At 39.5% G+C, this 20,489-nt stretch overlaps 1 protein-coding gene and 1 long non-coding RNA gene across 4 annotated transcripts; both read right to left on the reverse strand.

Annotated features, from left to right (window-relative positions):
- Positions 1-2,533: 2,533 nt before the first annotated feature.
- On the reverse strand, positions 2,534-3,648 carry LOC306781094. The gene is made up of 3 exons (XR_013772185.1): positions 3,502-3,648; positions 2,925-3,093; positions 2,534-2,833 (listed from the first exon to the last, which is right to left on the reverse strand). It is a non-coding gene; the product is annotated as an uncharacterized lncRNA (long non-coding RNA).
- Positions 3,649-10,318: 6,670 nt separating this feature from the next.
- rhoaa (ras homolog gene family, member Aa) lies at positions 10,319-17,627 on the reverse strand. 3 transcript variants are annotated; one of them, XM_079274248.1, is made up of 5 exons: positions 17,568-17,627; positions 15,379-15,534; positions 14,653-14,773; positions 14,430-14,560; positions 10,319-12,125 (listed from the first exon to the last, which is right to left on the reverse strand). In XM_079274248.1, the coding sequence occupies exons 2-5, from the start codon at positions 15,532-15,534 to the stop codon at positions 11,952-11,954; spliced, it is 582 nt and encodes a 193-aa protein (XP_079130374.1). In that variant the 5' UTR covers positions 17,568-17,627; the 3' UTR covers positions 10,319-11,951. The 3 variants fall into 3 exon arrangements, with proteins under 3 accessions (XP_079130374.1, XP_079130376.1, XP_079130375.1); XM_079274250.1 differs by having other exon boundaries at positions 17,514-17,582; XM_079274249.1 differs by lacking the exon at positions 17,568-17,627 and adding an exon at positions 17,342-17,501.
- Between the last annotated feature and the right edge of the window lie 2,862 nt (positions 17,628-20,489).

The following is a 20,489-nucleotide window of genomic DNA, read 5'->3' on the forward strand; positions in this document are numbered from 1 at the left end:
CATGTGTTTAATTTCTGTCGACAGGCAGCCTAAATACACAGATGCCTCCAAAAAATACACTGTGTGCACAATTATTAGGCAAGTTTTATTTTTGAGGATTCATTTTATTATTGAACAACTACAGTGCTCTTGGTCAATTCAAAATGTTAATAAACTTCAAACCTGAATATTTAAGAAAGTAAAACTGAGGTTTTGGCTTTCTTAGGAGAATATCTGTGTGCACAATTATTATGCAACTAAATGAAAACTGTTCCCATCTCACTTGTTTATTTTCATCTGTTAAAGTGAGAATAATAAACAAACTCAAAATTTACAAATAAACGTTATTGATATTTAAAAAAATGTATCTGTTACCAATATAGCCCCCCCCCCCTTCTTTTCAATAACCTTCCATTCATGGATTCTGTCACTTTCTTGATCTGTTGACGATCAACCACAGCCTCCCAGGTGGACTGTTTACCTTCACCGTAAATCACCGTAAATCTCCCGTATAAGAAGGGCCCACAAGTGAAGTTTGAGTTGCACCTATCACACTGCTTACCTCTAATTAGCCTTGACAAGACTGGTGTCTGAGTCATTGGGTCCAGACTTGACTGAAGACAGGTGGGACAGAGTCTCATACAGACAGGGTATGCTGTTCAGGAAACTGGAACTTTAGGCAGGTGTCATGATTTCTGCTTGAAGACTCACAAGTCAATCTGGTGTTCGCTGTGGGCTAGCATGATCCTCCAGCCAGAAAAAAAGACAACATAGAAAACATTAATACTAACAATAATAATAACAGTAACATCACCAATAATATAACTTTATATAGCACTTACACAGTTGCAAAATGGTTCTCACAGACTTCACACACAAAACAATCAAACTATAAAAACACAAAACATTAAAGAGGGTGAAACAGAACAAACTTACAAAAGGGTAAACAAAGAGTAGGGTTAAAGATTTCATGAAAAGGTCAAGCTACAAATATGATTCATGAATAAGAAATAGCCATAATACGTATGGTATGTCAATAAAGTCAAAATGAATTCACAGTATGTCAAAAAAAGGTTATTGGATTATGCAATGCCGTTTTATGCAGTGCTTAACATCAAGAATACATGCATACACTGTTTGAACATGAAATGGCTACACAGTGCTTACAAAAATAGAAGACCCTAAAGCCTTCTCTTGTTAAATGAACATACATTAAACTTTACAACAACTTACCACTGTTTATCCTTGACAAAACTCATATGTATCCAATCACAAGGTTAGACTAGTAGGACAGCAAAGAGGGTGATGAGGTCCATCTGAAGTACAACCGCTGATTGTCGTAATCACACCTGAAAGAAAGAATAAAGAGAAAAAAAAGACAAGGGGTGGACATACATCCTCTTAAGTGAAAGATGAAATCATCTCAAGCATCAACCTTTACTCTTTTCAATGCAAAGGTTGCAAATTAAAATTAAATGGCTAAATTCACAATCAAAAATAAAACCAGTTCCTGACCTGGTTTAGCACGTACCACATATTGTTATCCAGCAACAAAGGTTTGATTCCCGTTGGGCCCTTTGCTGCAGATCATCCCCTCTCACTCCACTGTGGTTCCTGTCTCTCTACTTCTGCTGTCCAATAAAACACAAATGACAGAAAATCATCTTTAAAAGTAAAAACAAAAAAAAAACAGTTTGCTTTTAGAATCTCACCGTTTTCCTGGTTCTCATCCAAGTCCATAACCACTCGAGTTTGAATGCAATGTCTGAAAGGTGGCAGGAGCAAATTAATTAAATGTTACAAGATAAGAGTAAATTGTCTTAATGTCCTGCACAAACTGCACATGTACCAATAAAAATGTTCAGATATTTGTTAGAAATGTGTACAATTTACTTACCTTAAAGGAAATTCTTCTTAGCAATGCCACCTGCATTCAACCTACTCTGAAGTTTAACAAAAGCACTGAAACAAAGGCTCAAATTGTCTTTAGGGACAGCTTTATTATCTCAAATGCATGGATAGTAAAGAAGCTCTGTTCCTCCTTGGATTCTACCTACCCTGCTAGTGAATCTGAAATGTTTGTTCTGGGAAGAAATAACAAGCTAAAATTGAATAACTCACTACATGTAATGTAAAATCTTTTCTTAGGTCAAACGTCAGGTTTAAACTGAAAGAACAGCCTCTAACAAAACATACTGTTGCTTTGACCTCATTGTTGAAGTTATCAGTAGGCATTAGTAATTTCACCTCGATGTACAATAAGCCAGTTCACATAAATTGGACAGAACCTGAACAACTGCTTATTAGAACAATGAATACCAAAACAAAAGTATATATATATATATATATATATATATATATATATATATATATATATATATATATATATATATATATATATATATATATATATACTGTTCTGAATGAACACAACACAAACTGCTTATAAAACCAAAAGCTAACTGAAAACATTAAATAATACTTTAAATACTTTAAATAATACTTTTCTGAATATCAACGGTAAAAATTGGCACCTTGAAGAGGACCTGCTTCCTATGTAGATATACAGGGCTCAGTCTGAAGTAATGACAACCCAATTATTCTTAGTTTTGACACTAATGAAAATCTATATATGAATACTATATTCCATTACTGCCAATCAATTCTCCTCAATTCTACACACAGGTCCTTTAACAGTTCCGTTGGATAAGTCCGTCTCTAACATGTCTCTCTCCACTCATGATCAGAGACATCCGCAATGAGGGTGAGGACTCTTGGGTTCACTGACAGTTGCTTCTTGTTTTTCTTGGTTTCAACTTTTGTGCCCTTCTCTGGATTGATGAGGAAGAAACACCTTTGTGAACACAAGAATTCATAATCAACCACTAAATACAGTGATTTGCTCGAAATGAAGAAATTAAAAAAATATATATACATTACTTTACCTCTGAAGGAACTCAAGTGTGGAGCCCAGAACCACAGGATAGTGGATATTGAGGCAGTAATAGCTTCCAAACATCAAACAGATGGCAGAAATGAAGTTTGGGATTTGGTCATTCACAACCTTGCCGTCGACACTTAGCATGAACTGCCTCGATGCATAGCAGGAGGTTCCTACAAAATAGACGTAGAAAATAATTACAGAAAACCAGCCATTACCATCCAAAAAAAAGTGAAGTGGATCTGGACCAGCAAACACCAGCATTTTGAGCTGGCACAGGTGTTTGAAGAATAAACAACAATAACAGAATGAACAACAAATATGTATTCTTCAAAACCTTTTTTAGCTCAAAATGCTGGTGTTTGCTGGTCCATTTCATTCATTTTGGAGTAGAAGAGTCCCAGTGAAGCCTCAGGAAAGAAGCTGATAGGTCAAACTGAATGAATCTATTACACCGTTATAGAGAAGAAAATACTACTGGGAAGAAACACACCTAGCACTTTATAGCATGACGGTGCATTCCATGCAATATTTCCTTACATTAGTTACGGTTTCGTCAGTAAAAATAAATATCAACTTACCACATACAATGATGCATGGTGTCACCGGCAAGCTTTCCACTTCTACTTCTTTTACCAGACATGTTTCTTCCACATAGTGGAAGAGGTTCTCCTCTTTTTCATCAAAATAGGAGAGAAGAAGGTGCACCATATCCTTCACATCTTCTGAGCAGCCCTCCAACTGTCCTCGTAGAGCAGGGGTGTCAAACTCATCTCCACTCTGGGCCACATCAGCATCACGGTCGCCCTCAAAGGGCCGGTTGTAACTGTAAGACTGTATCACTAACTTCTCCCCAACATATTGTTAAATAACTCTCTGCATTTGATTATTGTTTATTTAAGTGTAAACATATTGTACATGCAGTTATATAAATGAAAAATGATATTTAAACACATTTCTGTTGTTATAACATAAATCATTTTAATTGAGGGTTAAGAAACCCACATGACTCTATCAAAGATCAAACTATGAAAGAAAATAACAAAGACAAATATCAAACACAAGTTATGACATAAACTTTGTTCAAAGCTGTTTGTTCACCTCTCTGCATCACTAATGTTCCTCCCTGTCGTCGTCCTGTGCATGCAGCTACATCCAAGAGCTGCTCACTGAGAGTCAGGTCTGATGAACATGATAGATGATGTATCCGTGTTGTCTGTGCTTTCATCAACAGTTCATTAGAAACACAAGTACCTGCTCGTCTCTCAGCTAGCTGTGTTGTTAGATTGCTGCTAGTTCATGAACTCGGTCTGCGATGGTGTTTCTTCACAAACTGACATTTGTAAAAGTCTGTATCTGGTCGGAGCTCTGCTCACACACCTTCAGCATGCACTGGGCTGTAGCTGTGTAAATATATTCTGCTGTGATTGCACTCTGCCTTTTAATTCTTAGACAACTTGATGTTTTTCTTGGAGGCTAAATTTAGCTCCGTGTTTGGTGTCAAAGTGCCGACGTGAATTGTATCCTTCATCACCGACACGCCTCATAACACAGAAGACAGACCCGTTTTCTCCTTGAAGCACAAATATGTATTCGCTTTCACATCTTTCATTACATTTTCTTCCCTCTGCATCAATTTTTCTCTTCGTGGACATTTTGGGATTATTTGTCAATCTTTTTCAACTCAATCAATCGTTGGAAAACCTCTTTTCGGGCTGTTGCCTCTCCTGTCCACCTGTTGTGATAGTTTTAATGTCGGTACACAGACAACATGCTGTCTCATAATTTCAACTTTCTATCTCATAATTTCGACCTTGGGGATACTTTTATTTTCAAGTCTAACTTTAAATTATTTTTCCAAAAAAAAAGAAGAAAAAAAAAAAAAAAAATCTTTTTTTTTGCTTGCGAATTCGCGGGCCACATAAAATGACGTGGCGGGCCGGATTCGGCCCGCGGGCCTTGAGTTTGACACATATGTCGTAGAGAGAGCCTTATCCTGATTTTAAAAATGTACGGTAACGTCAGTTCAAAAAAGCTGTTACTCTCCTCTCCGACTGTAATGAATTATGTAGGTATGCTTACCTCCAGAAGAAGTGTTTTGTTCCTAGGAGTCAGGCAGTTGTTCTTCAATAGTGTTCAGGATAATCCCCACAGAAGAGCAGACGAGCAGCTCAGGTGCTGAGCACGTAGAAATGGCGCGTAGAAAGCGCGCGGACGTGGGTTCAAAAGTTCAACCTGCGACCAGTGCTTTTTTTAAATTAATGTGTTGGTTGATCACTGCCGCCTCTCTGACGAGCAGGTGCTGAGCAGAGCAGAGCAGAGCTGAGCGCGTAGAAAGGGCGCGTAGAAAGCGCGCTGAAGTGGGTTCAAAAGTTCAACCTCCAACAGGTGCTCCGACCACTGCCGCCTCTCTCTCTCTCTCTCTCTCTCTCTCTCTCTCTCTCTCTCTCGCTCTCTCTCTCTCTCTCGAAAATGCACTATATTACATTTATTTGAAAGTGTGTTTAAAGATTTAATTTGCAAATTGTTAGACGTACAATGTTAGTATATTTTATATATTTGCAAATAGTACAATTATTGGCAATGTATTTGCAATGTACTATTATATATGGAATATATAACTTATAACTTTTTATTATTGTTCATATGGAATATATAACTTATAACTTTTTATTATTGTTTAATCTTATTGTTCAAAACAAGATCAATTACATCAGATATTGTTAATATTTGTGGTTACACTTATCACAATGTGTTTTCTGTGCATGCATTACACTAACAAACTTAGTTTTTCCTTGACTACTTTATTGACTTGAAAGCTAAATAAAACTTTTTATTTAAAGAAGACGCGTCATACTGCCTGTATAGAATCACAAGCACCTGCTACCTGGAAGGGGATCTGATCATTTAAACCACTATAAAGGCCAACACAGTGTACTCAGGCAAAATGTGACCTTTTACCTTCGTGATGATAGAGCAAATTAATCCAATTTACAACGAAAGAGGAAACCATCTAGCCTCAATGACTACCAACCAGTTCGTTAATTTAACACTTCTATTTCATTGTATATACTGTGCATTTTTGTTGTTTTATCTTATGCTTTCAATTGTCAATATCTATTGCCTCATGATCATGAACACAAGCTCGCTCTTCCATGTATGTTGAGTTCTTAAATTACACAAATATAACATGTAAATACATGATGTATACAACTAATGCAAATTAACCATGAACATCAAATATCAGATGAAATAATCAGCATTAAATACATCTGTATCAATAACCTAGAGGCACTGGTAAATATGACTAAATCTATGGTTTAAATACACTTATACTGTCATCTACTGGTAAAACTGGTAAACACTTTGACTTTGCATCTACTTCAGGTTCACTAAATCAACAGCAAAATACGGTGGAAAAATAAATATCAGTGCCTACAACTCTGAACACGAAAATGACTTTGATTAAACTATATCACGAACTGTATTGCATCAAATGCACCGATTAATCGAAAACTTAATTATTGCTGTGTACATAGATAAATGAATATTAAACAGCATATAGTCAACTACTGATGCTAACGCACTCCCATCGGCCCAGATTAATTAATTAATGTATAAAGTTCTTGAAATATTCTTCTTTCCCGGTTACCTGCTGTGCTCTGTGTCTCGTTTTAAATGAAAAAACTAAAAAGGGATTTGCAAAAACGAAAAACGAGAATACCATGGCATTTCCGTATTTCCGTATTTTTTGACTGAACGGTAAAACAGATGACTAAAACGTACACGGACCTTATTTGACTTTGGTTCTTGGTTTTTCCATTTTTGAATTCAGAACAAAAAACGGAAATACGACCGCCCATTTCCATTTTCCCATTCTTGGTTTGAAACGAAAAACCAGAATACCATGGTATTTCCGTATTTTGGTTTTTCCGAATTAACGGTAAAACAGATCACTAAAACGTACACGGTCCGGTCTAATCTATATCATGAATTAGGTTAACGTGACTTCAGACGGGGCCGCTCTGTAGGTCTGCCAACACCGCTGGACATGCTGCTCGCTAATCTGTGGGTTCTGGGACCCATATTTGAGAGATTATGGCAATTCTTGCATATGTCAAAAAATCCACTCATATAAGGGAATAAGGCATCAATTAAGCCCTTTGGGGCTGTTTTTGGGGACCTTAACTTGCAGCTACGAAGTCCAGATTATAGGTAGGTAATGGTGATGAGGGTTTCCCAAGGAGAAAATGAGTCAAATCTCTACCCTGATTTAAAGTATAAAAAGTTAGAGAAAAGACTGGTGAAAACTGGCTTTCGGCCATTTGGGAAAATAAGTGCCATCTGGTTCGAATCATCTCTGTTGGGTGCATTTGAAAAAACTTGGAAATGGCTTGTTGTCCTAATATTCACATATGATGGACAAAAGAGGACCCTCTTTAAGGCTCAATTGGATTCAAGTCATTAGCATGCTGCTAACAGAAGTTAGCTTTCCCAAGGGTCTGCAGAGATCTTGCTTTAGATCCTGCATCATGTTATCACAGGAGAATGATTTATGCAAAATTCAGGCAGTTTCAACCTTTCTCTCAGATTTAATGGGCCGTTTCTCACTTTCCAAAAACAGGCCGAAAGATAAGGCAATATGCCTCAATTTTGACCTTTGGGGCTGTGTTTGGGGACCTTAGCTTGCATCTACGGCCGCAAATTCATATTCACTAGCCCCTCTTTAAGGAGGAAAAGGATTCAAATCTCTACTTTGATTTAAAGTGTAAAAATTGAGAGAAAAGGCCATTTCGGATCATAAGTACCATTGGGTTAGAATCCTTGATGTTAGGTGAAATAAACAATCAATTTCCAACTGATATTCGCATCATTTAATCTGTGGGCAAAGGTGGAATGACTGTGAAAATGTCAGGGTCCTAGCCATTGTTTTCTATGGGTATTTAGGCTGAATTGGGTCAAATATCCTTAGTTCACTATGGGAAAAGTGTTTGGAATTTCCCATTGATTTTCATACCACTTGATCTTTGGCCAAAGGTCAATTGACTGTAAAAATTCCAGGGTCCTAGCCCATTGTTTTCTATGGGTATTTAGGCTGAATTAGGTAAAAAATCCATAGTTCACTATGGGAAAAGTGTTTGGAATTTCCCATTCAAATGCAAGAATCACGGTATGGATTTTTGTTCATATTACGGTGTATTTCTGTTACCAGTACAATGTTTAGTACATTTAACAAACTGAATATTTTACGAACAATAAATGAAAAAATACGGGGCTGGCTGTATTTCTTAAAAGTAATGAATGCAAAAATCACGGTCAGGATTTTTGTTCATATTACGGTGTATTTCCGTTACCAGTACAATGTTTAGTACATTTAACAATGACAAACTGCATATTCTACGAATAATAGATGCAAAAACTACGGGGCTGGCAGTTGAATGTATGATGCATTTTACCTCCATTAGCAGGGCAATGGTCCGTACATTTAACAGCAACAAAATGTATCTTTTAAAAGTAATAAGTGCAAAAATCACGGTATGGATTTTTGTTCATATTACGGTGTATTTCTGTTACCAGAACAATGTTTAGTACATTTAACTGTGACAAACTGCATATTCTACGAATAATAGATGCAAAAACTACGGGGCTGGCAGTTGAATGTATGATGCATTTTACCTCCATTAGCAGGGCAATGGTCCGTACATTTAACAGCAACAAAATGTATCTTTTAAAAGTAATAAGTGCAAAAATCACGGTATGGATTTTTGTTCATATTACGGTGTATTTCTGTTACCAGAACAATGTTTAGTACATTTAACTGTGACAAACTGCATATTCTACGAATAATAGATGCAAAAACTACGGGGCTGGCAGTTGAATGTATGATGCATTTTACCTCCATTAGCAGGGCAATGGTCCGTACATTTAACAGCAACAAAATGTATCTTTTAAAAGTAATAAGTGCAAAAATCACGGTATGGATTTTTGTTCATATTACGGTGTATTTCTGTTACCAGAACAATGTTTAGTACATTTAACTGTGACAAACTGCATATTCTACGAATAATAGATGCAAAAACTACGGGGCTGGCAGTTGAATATATGATGCATTTTACCGCCATTTGCAGTGCAATGGTCCATATATTTAACAGTAACCAAATGTAGCTTTCAAAAGTAATAAATGCAAAAATCACGGTATGGATTTTTTTCATATTACGGTGCATTTTCGTTATCAGTACAATGTTTAGTACATTTAACAGTGACAAACTGAATATTTTACAAAAAATGAATGAAAACAATACCGGGCCGGCTGTTGAATGTATGATGTGTTTTACCTCCATTGGCAGTACAATGGTCCGTACATGTAACAGTAACACAGTGTAATATTTAAAAGTAATGAATGCAAAAATCACGGTATGGATTTTTGTTCATATTACGGTGTATTTCCGTTACAGTACAATGTTTAGTACATTTAACAGTGAGATACCGACTATTTTACGAATAATAAATGCAAAAAATACGGGGCCGGCTGTTGAATGTATGATGCGTTTTACCTCCATTGGCAGTGCAATGGTCCGTACATTTAACAGTAACACAGTGTATTTCTTAAAAGTAATGAATGCAAAAATCACGGTATGGATCTTTTTTCATATTACGGTGCATTTTCGTTATCAGTACAATGTTTAGTACATTTAACAGTGACAAAATGTATTTTATACGAATAATAAATGCAAAACATACGAGGCTGCCTGTTAAATGTATAATGTGTTATTTCTCCGTTGGCAGCACAGTGGTCCGTACATTTAACAGTAACCAAATGTATGTTTTAAAAGAAATGAGTGCAAAATGTACGGTATGGATTATTTTTTCATATTACGGTGTATTTCCGTTATCAGTACAATGCGTAGTACATTTAACAGTGACAAAATGTATTCTATACAAGAAATACATGCACAAATTATTGTATTAGCTGATATTTGTATTTACGGTGTTTCACTGTCCGATAAACTGAATATAACCGATTTACAATTTACGGTCTCTTACTGTTGTGATTTAACAGTTTATCACCGTAACATTCACTGACTTTTCTTACAGTGTAGCTTTAATTTAAACAACGTTAACTTAATGATTACAATAGTACAACACTTATTAGAGAGATGATGAATTGAAGATGTACAAATCTCACTTTTTCGCAAATAGCTCATTAAATGTGTACATTTTTTAAATTTATTAAAGGTCTTTCCACAAAGTCCAACCTGACAGGTTTTGGATCTTTACTAGGATTCTAGAGCAGAGTTGGTTTGAACCTTTGTGAAGACTACTCCACCTGTGAGGGCCGGACACAAGCGTGATTCATGACAATGACTGAAATAAAGACAAAGCATGTGGTATCTGGTCATTCTCAGTTACAATTTATTTCCTTTAGAATACATTAAAAAAGATGACTGGTGAAATGTGAGGATACAAAACAATAGTCCTCCTACAAATAACCAATCCTTTAGGAGTCATAATTTTATTGTATACCACACTGACATTTTAGTTTTAAGCTGTTTGCAAATAATACAAGATAAGGCAGTAGAATATCACGTAGTTCAAAAAACATACAACAGAAAAAGAAGCAGAAATAAAAGAATAGTTGTAGGCATCACGAGTGAACAGGCAGAGTGGAAACGAAACACACTTCCGATAACAGCCTGGCGTTCCGCGACACCAGAACTTTCAAAATAAAAGCTGGAATTTAAATAATGGGAGTGTCCAACAACAGCTGGACAACAAATAACGTCTGGTTAAAACACTGAGGGTGGAGTTACTGTACCATCATGTCTCACATGCTTAAATTCAGTATAATGTATCAGTACGAAAGTCACGTCATCATAACAGTTGCTTCCATGTTGCAGTTTTTGTTATTGCTGTTAAGTTACTGCCTCTGAAACTCTGCACTTCCTGTAAATGTTTCAAATTAAAAGCATACCAGTAACTAGAGGACATCCTATGACCTGATGGAAGGATTTCAAAGTAAAATCTGGACATAAAGCGTAGCATTTCATTGATGGTAGCTGAACAACACTAAGGGGAAAAGAACAGCAAAGTGACTGTAAATAATTAGTGACTGAAAACAGCATTTGTGTTAAGCATGAAGCTAAGTGTAGTGATGGAAATGGTGCAGTAGAAATGATATAAGGACAATGGGGAGACATGGCCATGGTGTTGAGTTTGCATTAACAGTCAATTAAAACGGGAGCAAATCAGAAATCAGGGAGGCTTCCTCCTAAAGTTAGCAGTTACTGTTTGGAGGATCAAACACCTTTTTAACCCTTTAATTCCCAACTGTATACAGTGCGTCTGACCGTCCACGTCAAATCAATCACATGGTTTTCTGATTGAAAGTAGAGCTCAACTTAATCTCCATTTGTTAAGTGTTCCATTCATTAACAAGCTTGTACAAAACACTCAAACAAGTTGGTCTCATAACCTCAGATGCCAACAATCTAAATCAGCTCTTTAAATGAATGGAATTCTATATGAAAGACTACAGGTTGATAAAAGGGAAAGTTGGGTTATGAAGGAGAAGGACCAGCACGGCCCCGCTGCTGGCCCTGGAAGTCTCCCCACAGTTAGTCAGGCAGGCATGCATCTGGGGTGAACTGGTCTCAACCCTCAAACCAGAGCGCTATGGTTCAGAACAGAAACCCTTCACACCCTCCCACTCCTTTAAAAAGTACGAGTGAGAGCAATGTTGTCTTCGCATTCTCCTAATAATGTCATGTCTAAATAATCCTAAACACAAGATGACAGTATTTTTCATTTGAAAGCTAAAAGCTATAACCTTGTACTTAAATGTATGTGCTCCCTTTCCCATTGCATTCGACCTTCCTTCTTTCCCCTTAAGCCCGGGTTGACTCTTCTCCTCATACCACCCGTTCAATTGTGCCCACCTTGGTGTCGAAGCAGACACGGAGGAGGGAAGTTGATTTATTTTTTTGGCCTGGTTTGTGTCTCCCTCCCCTCCCGATCCCGTGTGACCGACGCTCTATAGCAGGAGGCAGCCGCCCTTCTTGCCTCTCCTCTTGGCCTGCAGCGCCGCCCTGGTGGACATCTCAAACACCTCCCGCACACCGTCCTTTGTCTTGGCCGAGCACTCCAGGTAACCAAAGGCATTGATCCGGTTAGCCATGTCCCTCGCCTCGTCTGACTTCACTGGCTCCTGTTTGGATCAACCAAAATCATGAAGGGGTATCATCCACCTGTAGAAATCATTCATAAAGTAATATAGATCGGTCTTATGAGTGTCTAACGGCATAGAAAGGAACTTACAGAGAAATGAAAACCTTTCCGTTGCCTTTTGCTTTCTCTCGCTGTGACAGTTTTGAAATGGATGTTTTGAAATAGTTTTGCTATTGTTAATGACTTACAGTGCATCCGGAAATATGTTTTTGAAATTTTTGCAAATCTATTTGAAATAAAAAGCGAAAAAGAATCACATGAACATAAGTATTCACAGCCTTTGCCATGACACTCAAAACTGAGCTCAGGTGCATCCTGTTTCCACTGATCATCCTTGAGATGTTGCTACAACTTGATTGGAGTCCATCTGTGGTGAATTCAGTTGATTGGACATGATTTGGAAAGGCACACAGCTGTCTATATCAGGTCCCACAGTTGACAGTGCATGCCAGAGCACAAACCAAGCCATGAGGTCCAAGGAACTGTCTGTAGACCTCCGAGACTGGATTGTATCCAGGCACAGATCTGGGGAAGGGTACTGAAAAATGTCTGCAGCATTGAAGGTCCCAATGAGCACAATGGCCTCCATCATCCATGAATGGAAGAACATCCCCACAGCATGATGCTGCCACCACCATGCTTCACTGTAGGGATGGTGTTGGCCCGGTGATGAGCGGTGCCTGGTTTCTTGGCATTCAGACCAGAACATTTACGGTAGTTGCTCATGGTCTGAGAGTCCTTCAGGTGCCTTTTGGCAAACTCCAGGCGGGCTGTCATGTGCCTTTGACTGAGGACTGGCTTCCGTCTGGCCACGCTACCATACAGGCCTGATTGGTGGAATGCTGCAGAGATGGTTGTCCTTCTGGAAGGTTCTCTCTTCACAGAGCAACGCTGGAGCTCTGTCAGAGTGACCATCGGGTTCTTGGTCACCTCCCTGACTAAGGCCTTTCTCCCCCGATCGCTCAGTTTGGCCGGGTGGACAACTCCAGGAAGAGTCCTGGTGGTTCCAAACTTCTTCAGCGGCAGGAACTGGGAGACTAGTCAGGATCGAGGGAAAGATGAATGCAGCAATGTACAGAGACATCCTTGATGAAAACCTGCTCCACAGCACTCTGGAACTCAGACTGGGGCGAAGGCTCATCTTCCAACAGTACAACGACCCCAAGCACACAGCCAAGATAACAAAGGAGTGGCGTCGGGACAACTCTGTGAATGTCCTTGAGTGGCCCAGCCAGAGCCCACACTTGGACCCGATTGAACTTCTCTGGAGGGATCTGAAAATTGGCTGTGCACCGACGCTCCCCATCCAACCTGATGGAGCTTGAGAGGTCCTGCATAGAAGAATGGGAGAAACTGCCCAAAAATAGTTGTGCCAAGCATCGTACTCAAAAAGACTTGAGGCTGTAATTGCTGCCAAAGGTGCTTCAAGAAAGTATTGAGCAAAGGCTGGGAATACGTGTCATATTTTCGTTCTTTATTTTTAATAGATTTGCAAAAAAATTAAAACAAACTTTTTTCACTTTATTATTATGGGGTATTGTGTGTAGAATTTTGAGGAAAAAATTAATTTAATCCATTTTGGAATAAGGCTGTAACATAACAAAATGTGGGAAAAGTGAAGTGCTGTGAATACTTCCCGGATGCACTGCATCTGTTTGTTGCTTTGTGTAGGCATGCGAGGAAAAGAGGTTTTCTTGGAGGGAGCAATAAACGTCATTCAGAGCATGAATATAGCAGCAAACAACTACGTTCTATGTAAAGATATGGTGGAGTAATGTCTACCTGAGCAGAGAATTGTTCTCCCTCTGTGTGTGCGCTGTTTTTTCCAAGCTTCTCTGTGCATGTGAGCCGCCACTCTGCACTGATACTCGTATGACGGTTACAGCTGATGACTGCATCGTGGCAGAAGCATCGCACCGCCCCTCCTGTTCCCCCCTCAGGTACACACCGTTAGCCCTGTCGGCACGTTTGTCATTGTTCATACTGTTAGCACCGTCGCCATGTTGAGAGCCAATCAAAACGCTCCCAATCTCGTTTTAACCTGTCAAGAATTCAAGGTAAACAGCTGGGAGTAATAAATAAACAAATGGACATTTTGGGGGAGTTCCTTAAGTGTATGCTGTATTTAGAATATTTTCAGCCTTTTCTGGTGGGGATCTGAAGCCGCTCAAAGCCATGCGTCGTACATAACTGGACGTTTTACGGACTGTGGCGAGTGAGTTTTCTGTTAACTCGGCGAGCTTGAAACCCGCAGCAGCTAAAGTGAAGAAGCGGCCTCACTGACCTGTTTCATCTTAGCCAGCTCGCGACGCGTGTGCTCGTCATTTCGCAGGTCTTTCTTGTTTCCCACGAGAATAATGGGCACGTTGGGGCAGAAGTGCTTGACCTCGGGAGTCCACTTCTCTGGAATATTCTCTGCATCAGGCACAAGGTGGACATGTTGAACATGGACCGGTAAGACAACAGAATGTTTAAGAAAAACATCGACGACAAAGAAGAAGCCTCACCCAAACTGTCAGGGCTGTCGATGGAGAAACACATGAGGATGACATCTGTGTCTGGGTAGGAGAGAGGCCTCAGGCGGTCATAGTCCTCCTGACCCGCTGTGTCCCAAAGAGCAAGCTCCACCTACAGCAGCACGGGGTAATAGGACGCGTCTGTAGAGCAGTGTCTAACTTCACTCACTACGTAGACCTTGAAAAGGAGCAAGTCACGACAGACACTCCTGACTTGCATCAAGAGGCATGGCTCTCTATATTATGCAAACACGTGCAGGGAAACTCAAAAGTTCTTTGTAAACATGGGTGAAAAAAAACTCAATTCAAGTTTGTGAATGATCAGAAAAGATTTGTAATTGTAGAAAGAAAGTTACATCAACGGTGAGGACAGAAAGTAATGTCTTCACAGTGACCAATAACTCAACGTTCATATGGAATGTGAATATTATGTTCAAGCAATAGTTCAATGTTTTGGAAAGTACACATATTCTCTTTCTTTGTGAGAGTGAGATGTTCAGATGGATCTTAGTCTGGTGTGTCTTAAGTACAGAGCTGGAGCTAGGACTTGGTTAGCCTAGCTTAGCAGAACGACTGGAAGCAGGGGGAAACTGCTAGCCTGGCTCTGTCCAGTTAACCCTGCCAACACCGCTGGTATTTGGCTAATTACATGAAATCCTCTATACTGTAAATATGAAGAAAAAAACACAGCATTTGTCAGTATAATAAACAGCTTACCTGTTTACCGTCCACCTCAATATCTGCCACATAGTTTTCAAACACGGTGGGCACATAAACCTCGGGGAACTGATCTTTGCTGAACACGATGAGGAGACAGGTTTTGCCGCAGGCGCCGTCGCCGACTATCACAAGCTTCTTTCTGATCGCAGCCATCTGAGAGAAGAGGAGTAAAGACATTAACCAGCATACGGGAGAGTTTGGAGAAGTCGGAGATTTAAAAAAAGCAAAAGACAGTAACTTTTATAAAAACTTGTATTGGACAGTATGAACAGTTTGGTCATGGGAAACACAAAACTGTTGAGCCATGGAATGTGAAGAGGCTCAACTGGAAGTGCTGGGGTGCGTAAAGTGTGAAAATATTTGTGCACCGGTCTGCAACGAATGGAGCATGTTCTTTGCTCAACCGACCGTTCAAGTTGATCATAATCTAGCACGGCTTAATTAAATCCCTCCTCCATTCCTGATCCTGAAATCTTATGGAGTTCAGCTGCAATGTTTCATCACAATTTAATTTTAGACAAGTCAAGCAACCAAGCAATGTGAACTGCTAAGTTTCCAGCTCTGCTCTTTGGCAACAGTGGCGTTGCTGTTTCTTCTCTTCTCAGGTAAGTAATTCTTCTCACGCATTCAGAGAAACCCAGCCCTGCATCAACACGTTTGAACTACGGATCCTTGACTTTGTAGGTTCATCAGACACCAGAACGTTGCACGGCAGCTTATAATATTTAATAACTCTAGAAAGATATCATGGTGACAATCCGTCTATCTTCCTCCTTTTGTGGCGATCGCAAGATGAACTGTAGAATTATTACAAGGTTCACGTTACAAAAGTAATCTACCGAGAATGTTCGCTTGCATGTACTTCATTGGCAGACCAATGCTTTGCTGGGTGATGGTGCAGCCAGAAACGGAGCCAGGTTAGTCTTAGCTACAGACCTCCTCATTGACATGAGTGAGGGGTCTTCACTTCCACACGCAGTACTGTTGTGGGTCTGAACACAGCCCACATCTCACAGTAAAGCTCAAGTTGACAACAGTTCTTAGTGGTACTATGACATCAGAGCTGCATTGTTTTCGATGCAAGCCCACACTGACATCACCTGGATGTGTGTCGCTGCCGGTTCATACGCATAAACACACCACTTTCCTATAGTCCAGTGTCATCCTGCGTCCACTCCCAAAAAAACTGCAATCTTCACACATTTGATGCAGTCGCTTTACCTTCTGAGACACAGCTGATCCGTGTTGCACTTTAGACAAGAGATACATGTGACCTATGTGTGGCTCTTCATGAGAAGTCTGGGAAAGTCCACATTAGAAAATGTAATATCTGGCATATGTTTAATGGGATATCTATCCGACATTTCCCCCTTGACCAAACTGTTAATTTTATTATTCTGGCAACAGTATAGGCCTGACCTTCCTTAGTCATGTCTTTCAGCGTGGCAACAAAACACTACATCAGTGCTGTGCATGCTTGAGCCAGTAGTCAGTTTGGGTTGTTGTTACCAATAGTCACTTCACTGAACAAACTGTGTGACAATAAACCAGAGTATATCATAACAACAAACAAAACAATCTTACTCTGTTTATCAAAAATGACCAAAATCAACATATCTTGGTGATTTGATGTTCACCATTGTGCCTGAATACAATTCAGTTCAACGATAGTTTGCTGGATGACATATAACCCCCAGCCCCCTGTATGAACTATTAACCCGCTTCAGAGAGGGGAACACAGGGGACCGTCCTCATAAAGCGTTCAGCGTGACGTATCTGTAGAATTTGGCAAGTTTTCGTTGTGATATAACTTCACTTCCTCACTGCCCACCTCTTAATGTAAAGGGCTATTGTATCTGTCAACTCAATCTCTGGTGAATTGCGTCACGTTACAGTTAACTTGCAATCCTAATGTAACCTTAATCTACGTTAATATGCTTATTTGACCTATATTTCTCACCGAAAATGTGGAGTACGGGCTAACTTCTAGCTAGCAGCAGTTTCCATTCCATCCAAGGAGGCAAACTATTAGCTTGCTAACTTTGCTGAGTTTTCCGGGACAACTGGCCTCTTGTCAAAGTGGACAGCTCACAGTTTGAGAGCGCCATATATTGCTTGGTTCTAACACCTACCCTGACATGCGAAGCAGAGAGCTGTTGTGAGTAGTTACTTAGACGCAGCGTTACCGTATTAATGGTTATCCTCGCCTTTCTTTAGTTTCCCTGTCGGACCTATCAGTCCCGCCCCCAGTGCCACGAACAATACGCCCGCCCACACCGCATACTTTAAGCCAATGGGACACGGTGGAATAATGAGTGAATGGTAACTTAGCCAACCAGCTAATGCATGTATAAAATGCCGAGTTTAGTTTCATGGTTTTACACTATATTAAGTTCTATGAGCCCCGTTGTGCCTCTGAGTGATGTTTCGCCCTCAGTTTGCATTCAGACCGTGCCGCCAGGGTTGGCTTAACGCGAGTAGTCTGTGGAAGTGGACGGAATAGAAAGCCCAAAATGATTGTATGGAGACGGACATGATGAACACAGTCTGTGGCAATATCAGTTCAAATGTAAAAGTTCCTGACTGATTGTTTCACCATACAGATCACATACATTTTGCAAGAATCATATGCCACCAGGTTTTTTAACAATAAGTCAACAGAAACTTAAAAATAGTAGAAAAAACAAACAAGATGTACGTGTAGACATACAATATATAAATAAAAGCATATAAATGCAATAAAACTAAAATCAAGTGAAGATAATATACAGCAACAACAGCAAAACAATAGTGAAAAAGTGTCAAACAAATGAATGCAGGGGTTGAATAAGAGACTACAACGAAAATGCAGTTCAGCATTTAACCAGAAGTGCAAAAAGCAGTGAAGTGCAGAGTTATTAAAAGAATATATGCAGAATAAAATATAGAATACGAATGTGGACTAAGCAGAAACTGTGCTGGGTAGCTTCAACATAAGTTAATCATTTTGCTGAGACTCCTGAAAGATGAGGACCATTCTGATGATCATTTATTAGTTTAGTAGTTAGTACGTTTGATACATGCTGGATATTAAAGAAGGTTGGAACATTGTTTACAGAATTAAACCCACTCTGTAAACAAAAGGCCTGGTTTCATTGATAAAACAGTGTGCGTGTAGGATCCACACTAAATGTTTGCATACGTTGAAAGGAGGAAAGGCACTTACGCCAAAAAATATTCCGATTTATAAATCCTTGCTAATTTACACCATCGTTGTGTGCAGGTTGTCAATAAAGTCGTGTTCGCTGCAGCGATTTTACTCACAAACTTAATGCAAACTAAGCTTGCTCTGTTCTGCATTTCTTTGACGCTATTTGACGTTATCTTACAATTGATGAAAACATCTGATGAAACAGTTGATTTTTTTTTTTTTGATTTGATTTATTTGTATAAAACAATGTAAATACATGTATAAATATAAAAATACAAATAATACAAATAAATACATTAAAAAATACAGGGTGACACAAAAAAGCGAAAAACACCTGTTTCCATTGTGGCCCACAGAAGGGAAAAATCACAGACAAGCATGACGACTTAATAGAAAATGAAAAAAAAAATGATACTAATAATAAATAAATTGGTTGTTATCTTGAAGGGCCATTTCATGGTAAAAAAATTGCTTAACCCTGATTTTAAAAACCGGTTTAGAATCGCTGGCCTTGATGTGACTAGGGAGGCTGTTCCACAGCTTTGCACCCGTGAACTCAAAAGAAGTAGATCCGAAGGACTTTACATGTGGAATGACGAAGGACAAGGTGCTGGACCTAGTATTGTGGTTGGAAGAATTTAGTTTAAATGAACCTGATAAATATTCAGGGGCCTGGTTATTGACAATATTGAACATATGGTTGAGTTTGAGTTGTTGAACTCTAAGATTCATGGGCAGCATATTGACCTGTCTGAATTGAGTAGGACCTATGTGTGTCCTAGGATGAGCATTAAGGAGGAAGCGTATGATTTTGTTCTGCATAATCTGTAACCTCCCCTGATTTGTCTTGGTCAGGCCAGAGTACCAAGAAGAGCTGGCATAGTCCATATGACACTGGATTAGAGCTGATGTGAGTAGCCTTTTTGTTGGAAGATCTAAATGTTTGGCCTGCCTATATAGGAATTTCAATTTTGCACTAGATTTGCTGATAACTTTATCAGCATCATCAGCTGAGCCCAAGTGTCGGTAGTTCGGTCTCTCCTCTGTGCTCCGGGGTTTATGATAAAGACAGTATATAAGTGTAAAGTAACGTGTGATATGAAGTGAAATTAAATGTATGTCATTTCTAAAATCCGGCTTCATTTCACCACCTCACCATGTGCGTCGCTAATTTCCTGTGTCCAAAATATTCGTACGCATTTTTCAGAGTTTCCGTACAGGTGCACACATTCTCCCATCAAGTTCGTTCTTATAGATCACAACGTTTGCGTGGGACTCATACGCCTCTTTCAGGCCCATATTTCAGCGTACGCAACGGTTATAAATGAGACTCCTGGTCAGTTGTCTTTGTAGCAAGTACTGTAATGAAGCAGCTTGAGACATTGTATTGCAATGCAATCCATCAACCAATTTTATTTACATTGTGACAGAGTGACAGACAGCTGGATCTTCATAGGAGCAGGGAGGTAGTCCTTCATCAGAAGACCAGACAGCTGGATCTCCATAATAGGAGCAGGGAGCTAGTCCTTCATCAGGAGACCAGACAGCTGGATCTCCACAATAGGAGAAGGGAGCTAGTCCTTCATCAGAAGACCAGACAGCTGGATCTCCATAATAGGAGCAGGGAGGTAATCCTTCATCAGGAGACCAGACAGCTGGATCTCCACAATAGGAGAAGGGAGCTAGTCCTTCATCAGAAGACCAGACAGCTGGATCTCCATAATAGGAGCAGGGAGGTAATCCTTCATCAAAAGACCAGACAGCTGGATCTCCATAATAGGAGCAGGGAGGTAGTCCTTCATCAGGAGACCAGTCATCCCAATGTTTGTCTGAGTATGTGAGTTGATCTACAGATGACGGTGTGGTGGAACTGTTGTCATTGAAGACAATGACTTTGGTTCCATCAAATGACCTGATA

This window comes from Melanostigma gelatinosum (genome assembly GCF_949748355.1).
Source record: "Melanostigma gelatinosum genome assembly, chromosome: 8".
In the NCBI taxonomy this organism is placed as follows: domain Eukaryota; kingdom Metazoa; phylum Chordata; class Actinopteri; order Perciformes; family Zoarcidae; genus Melanostigma; species Melanostigma gelatinosum.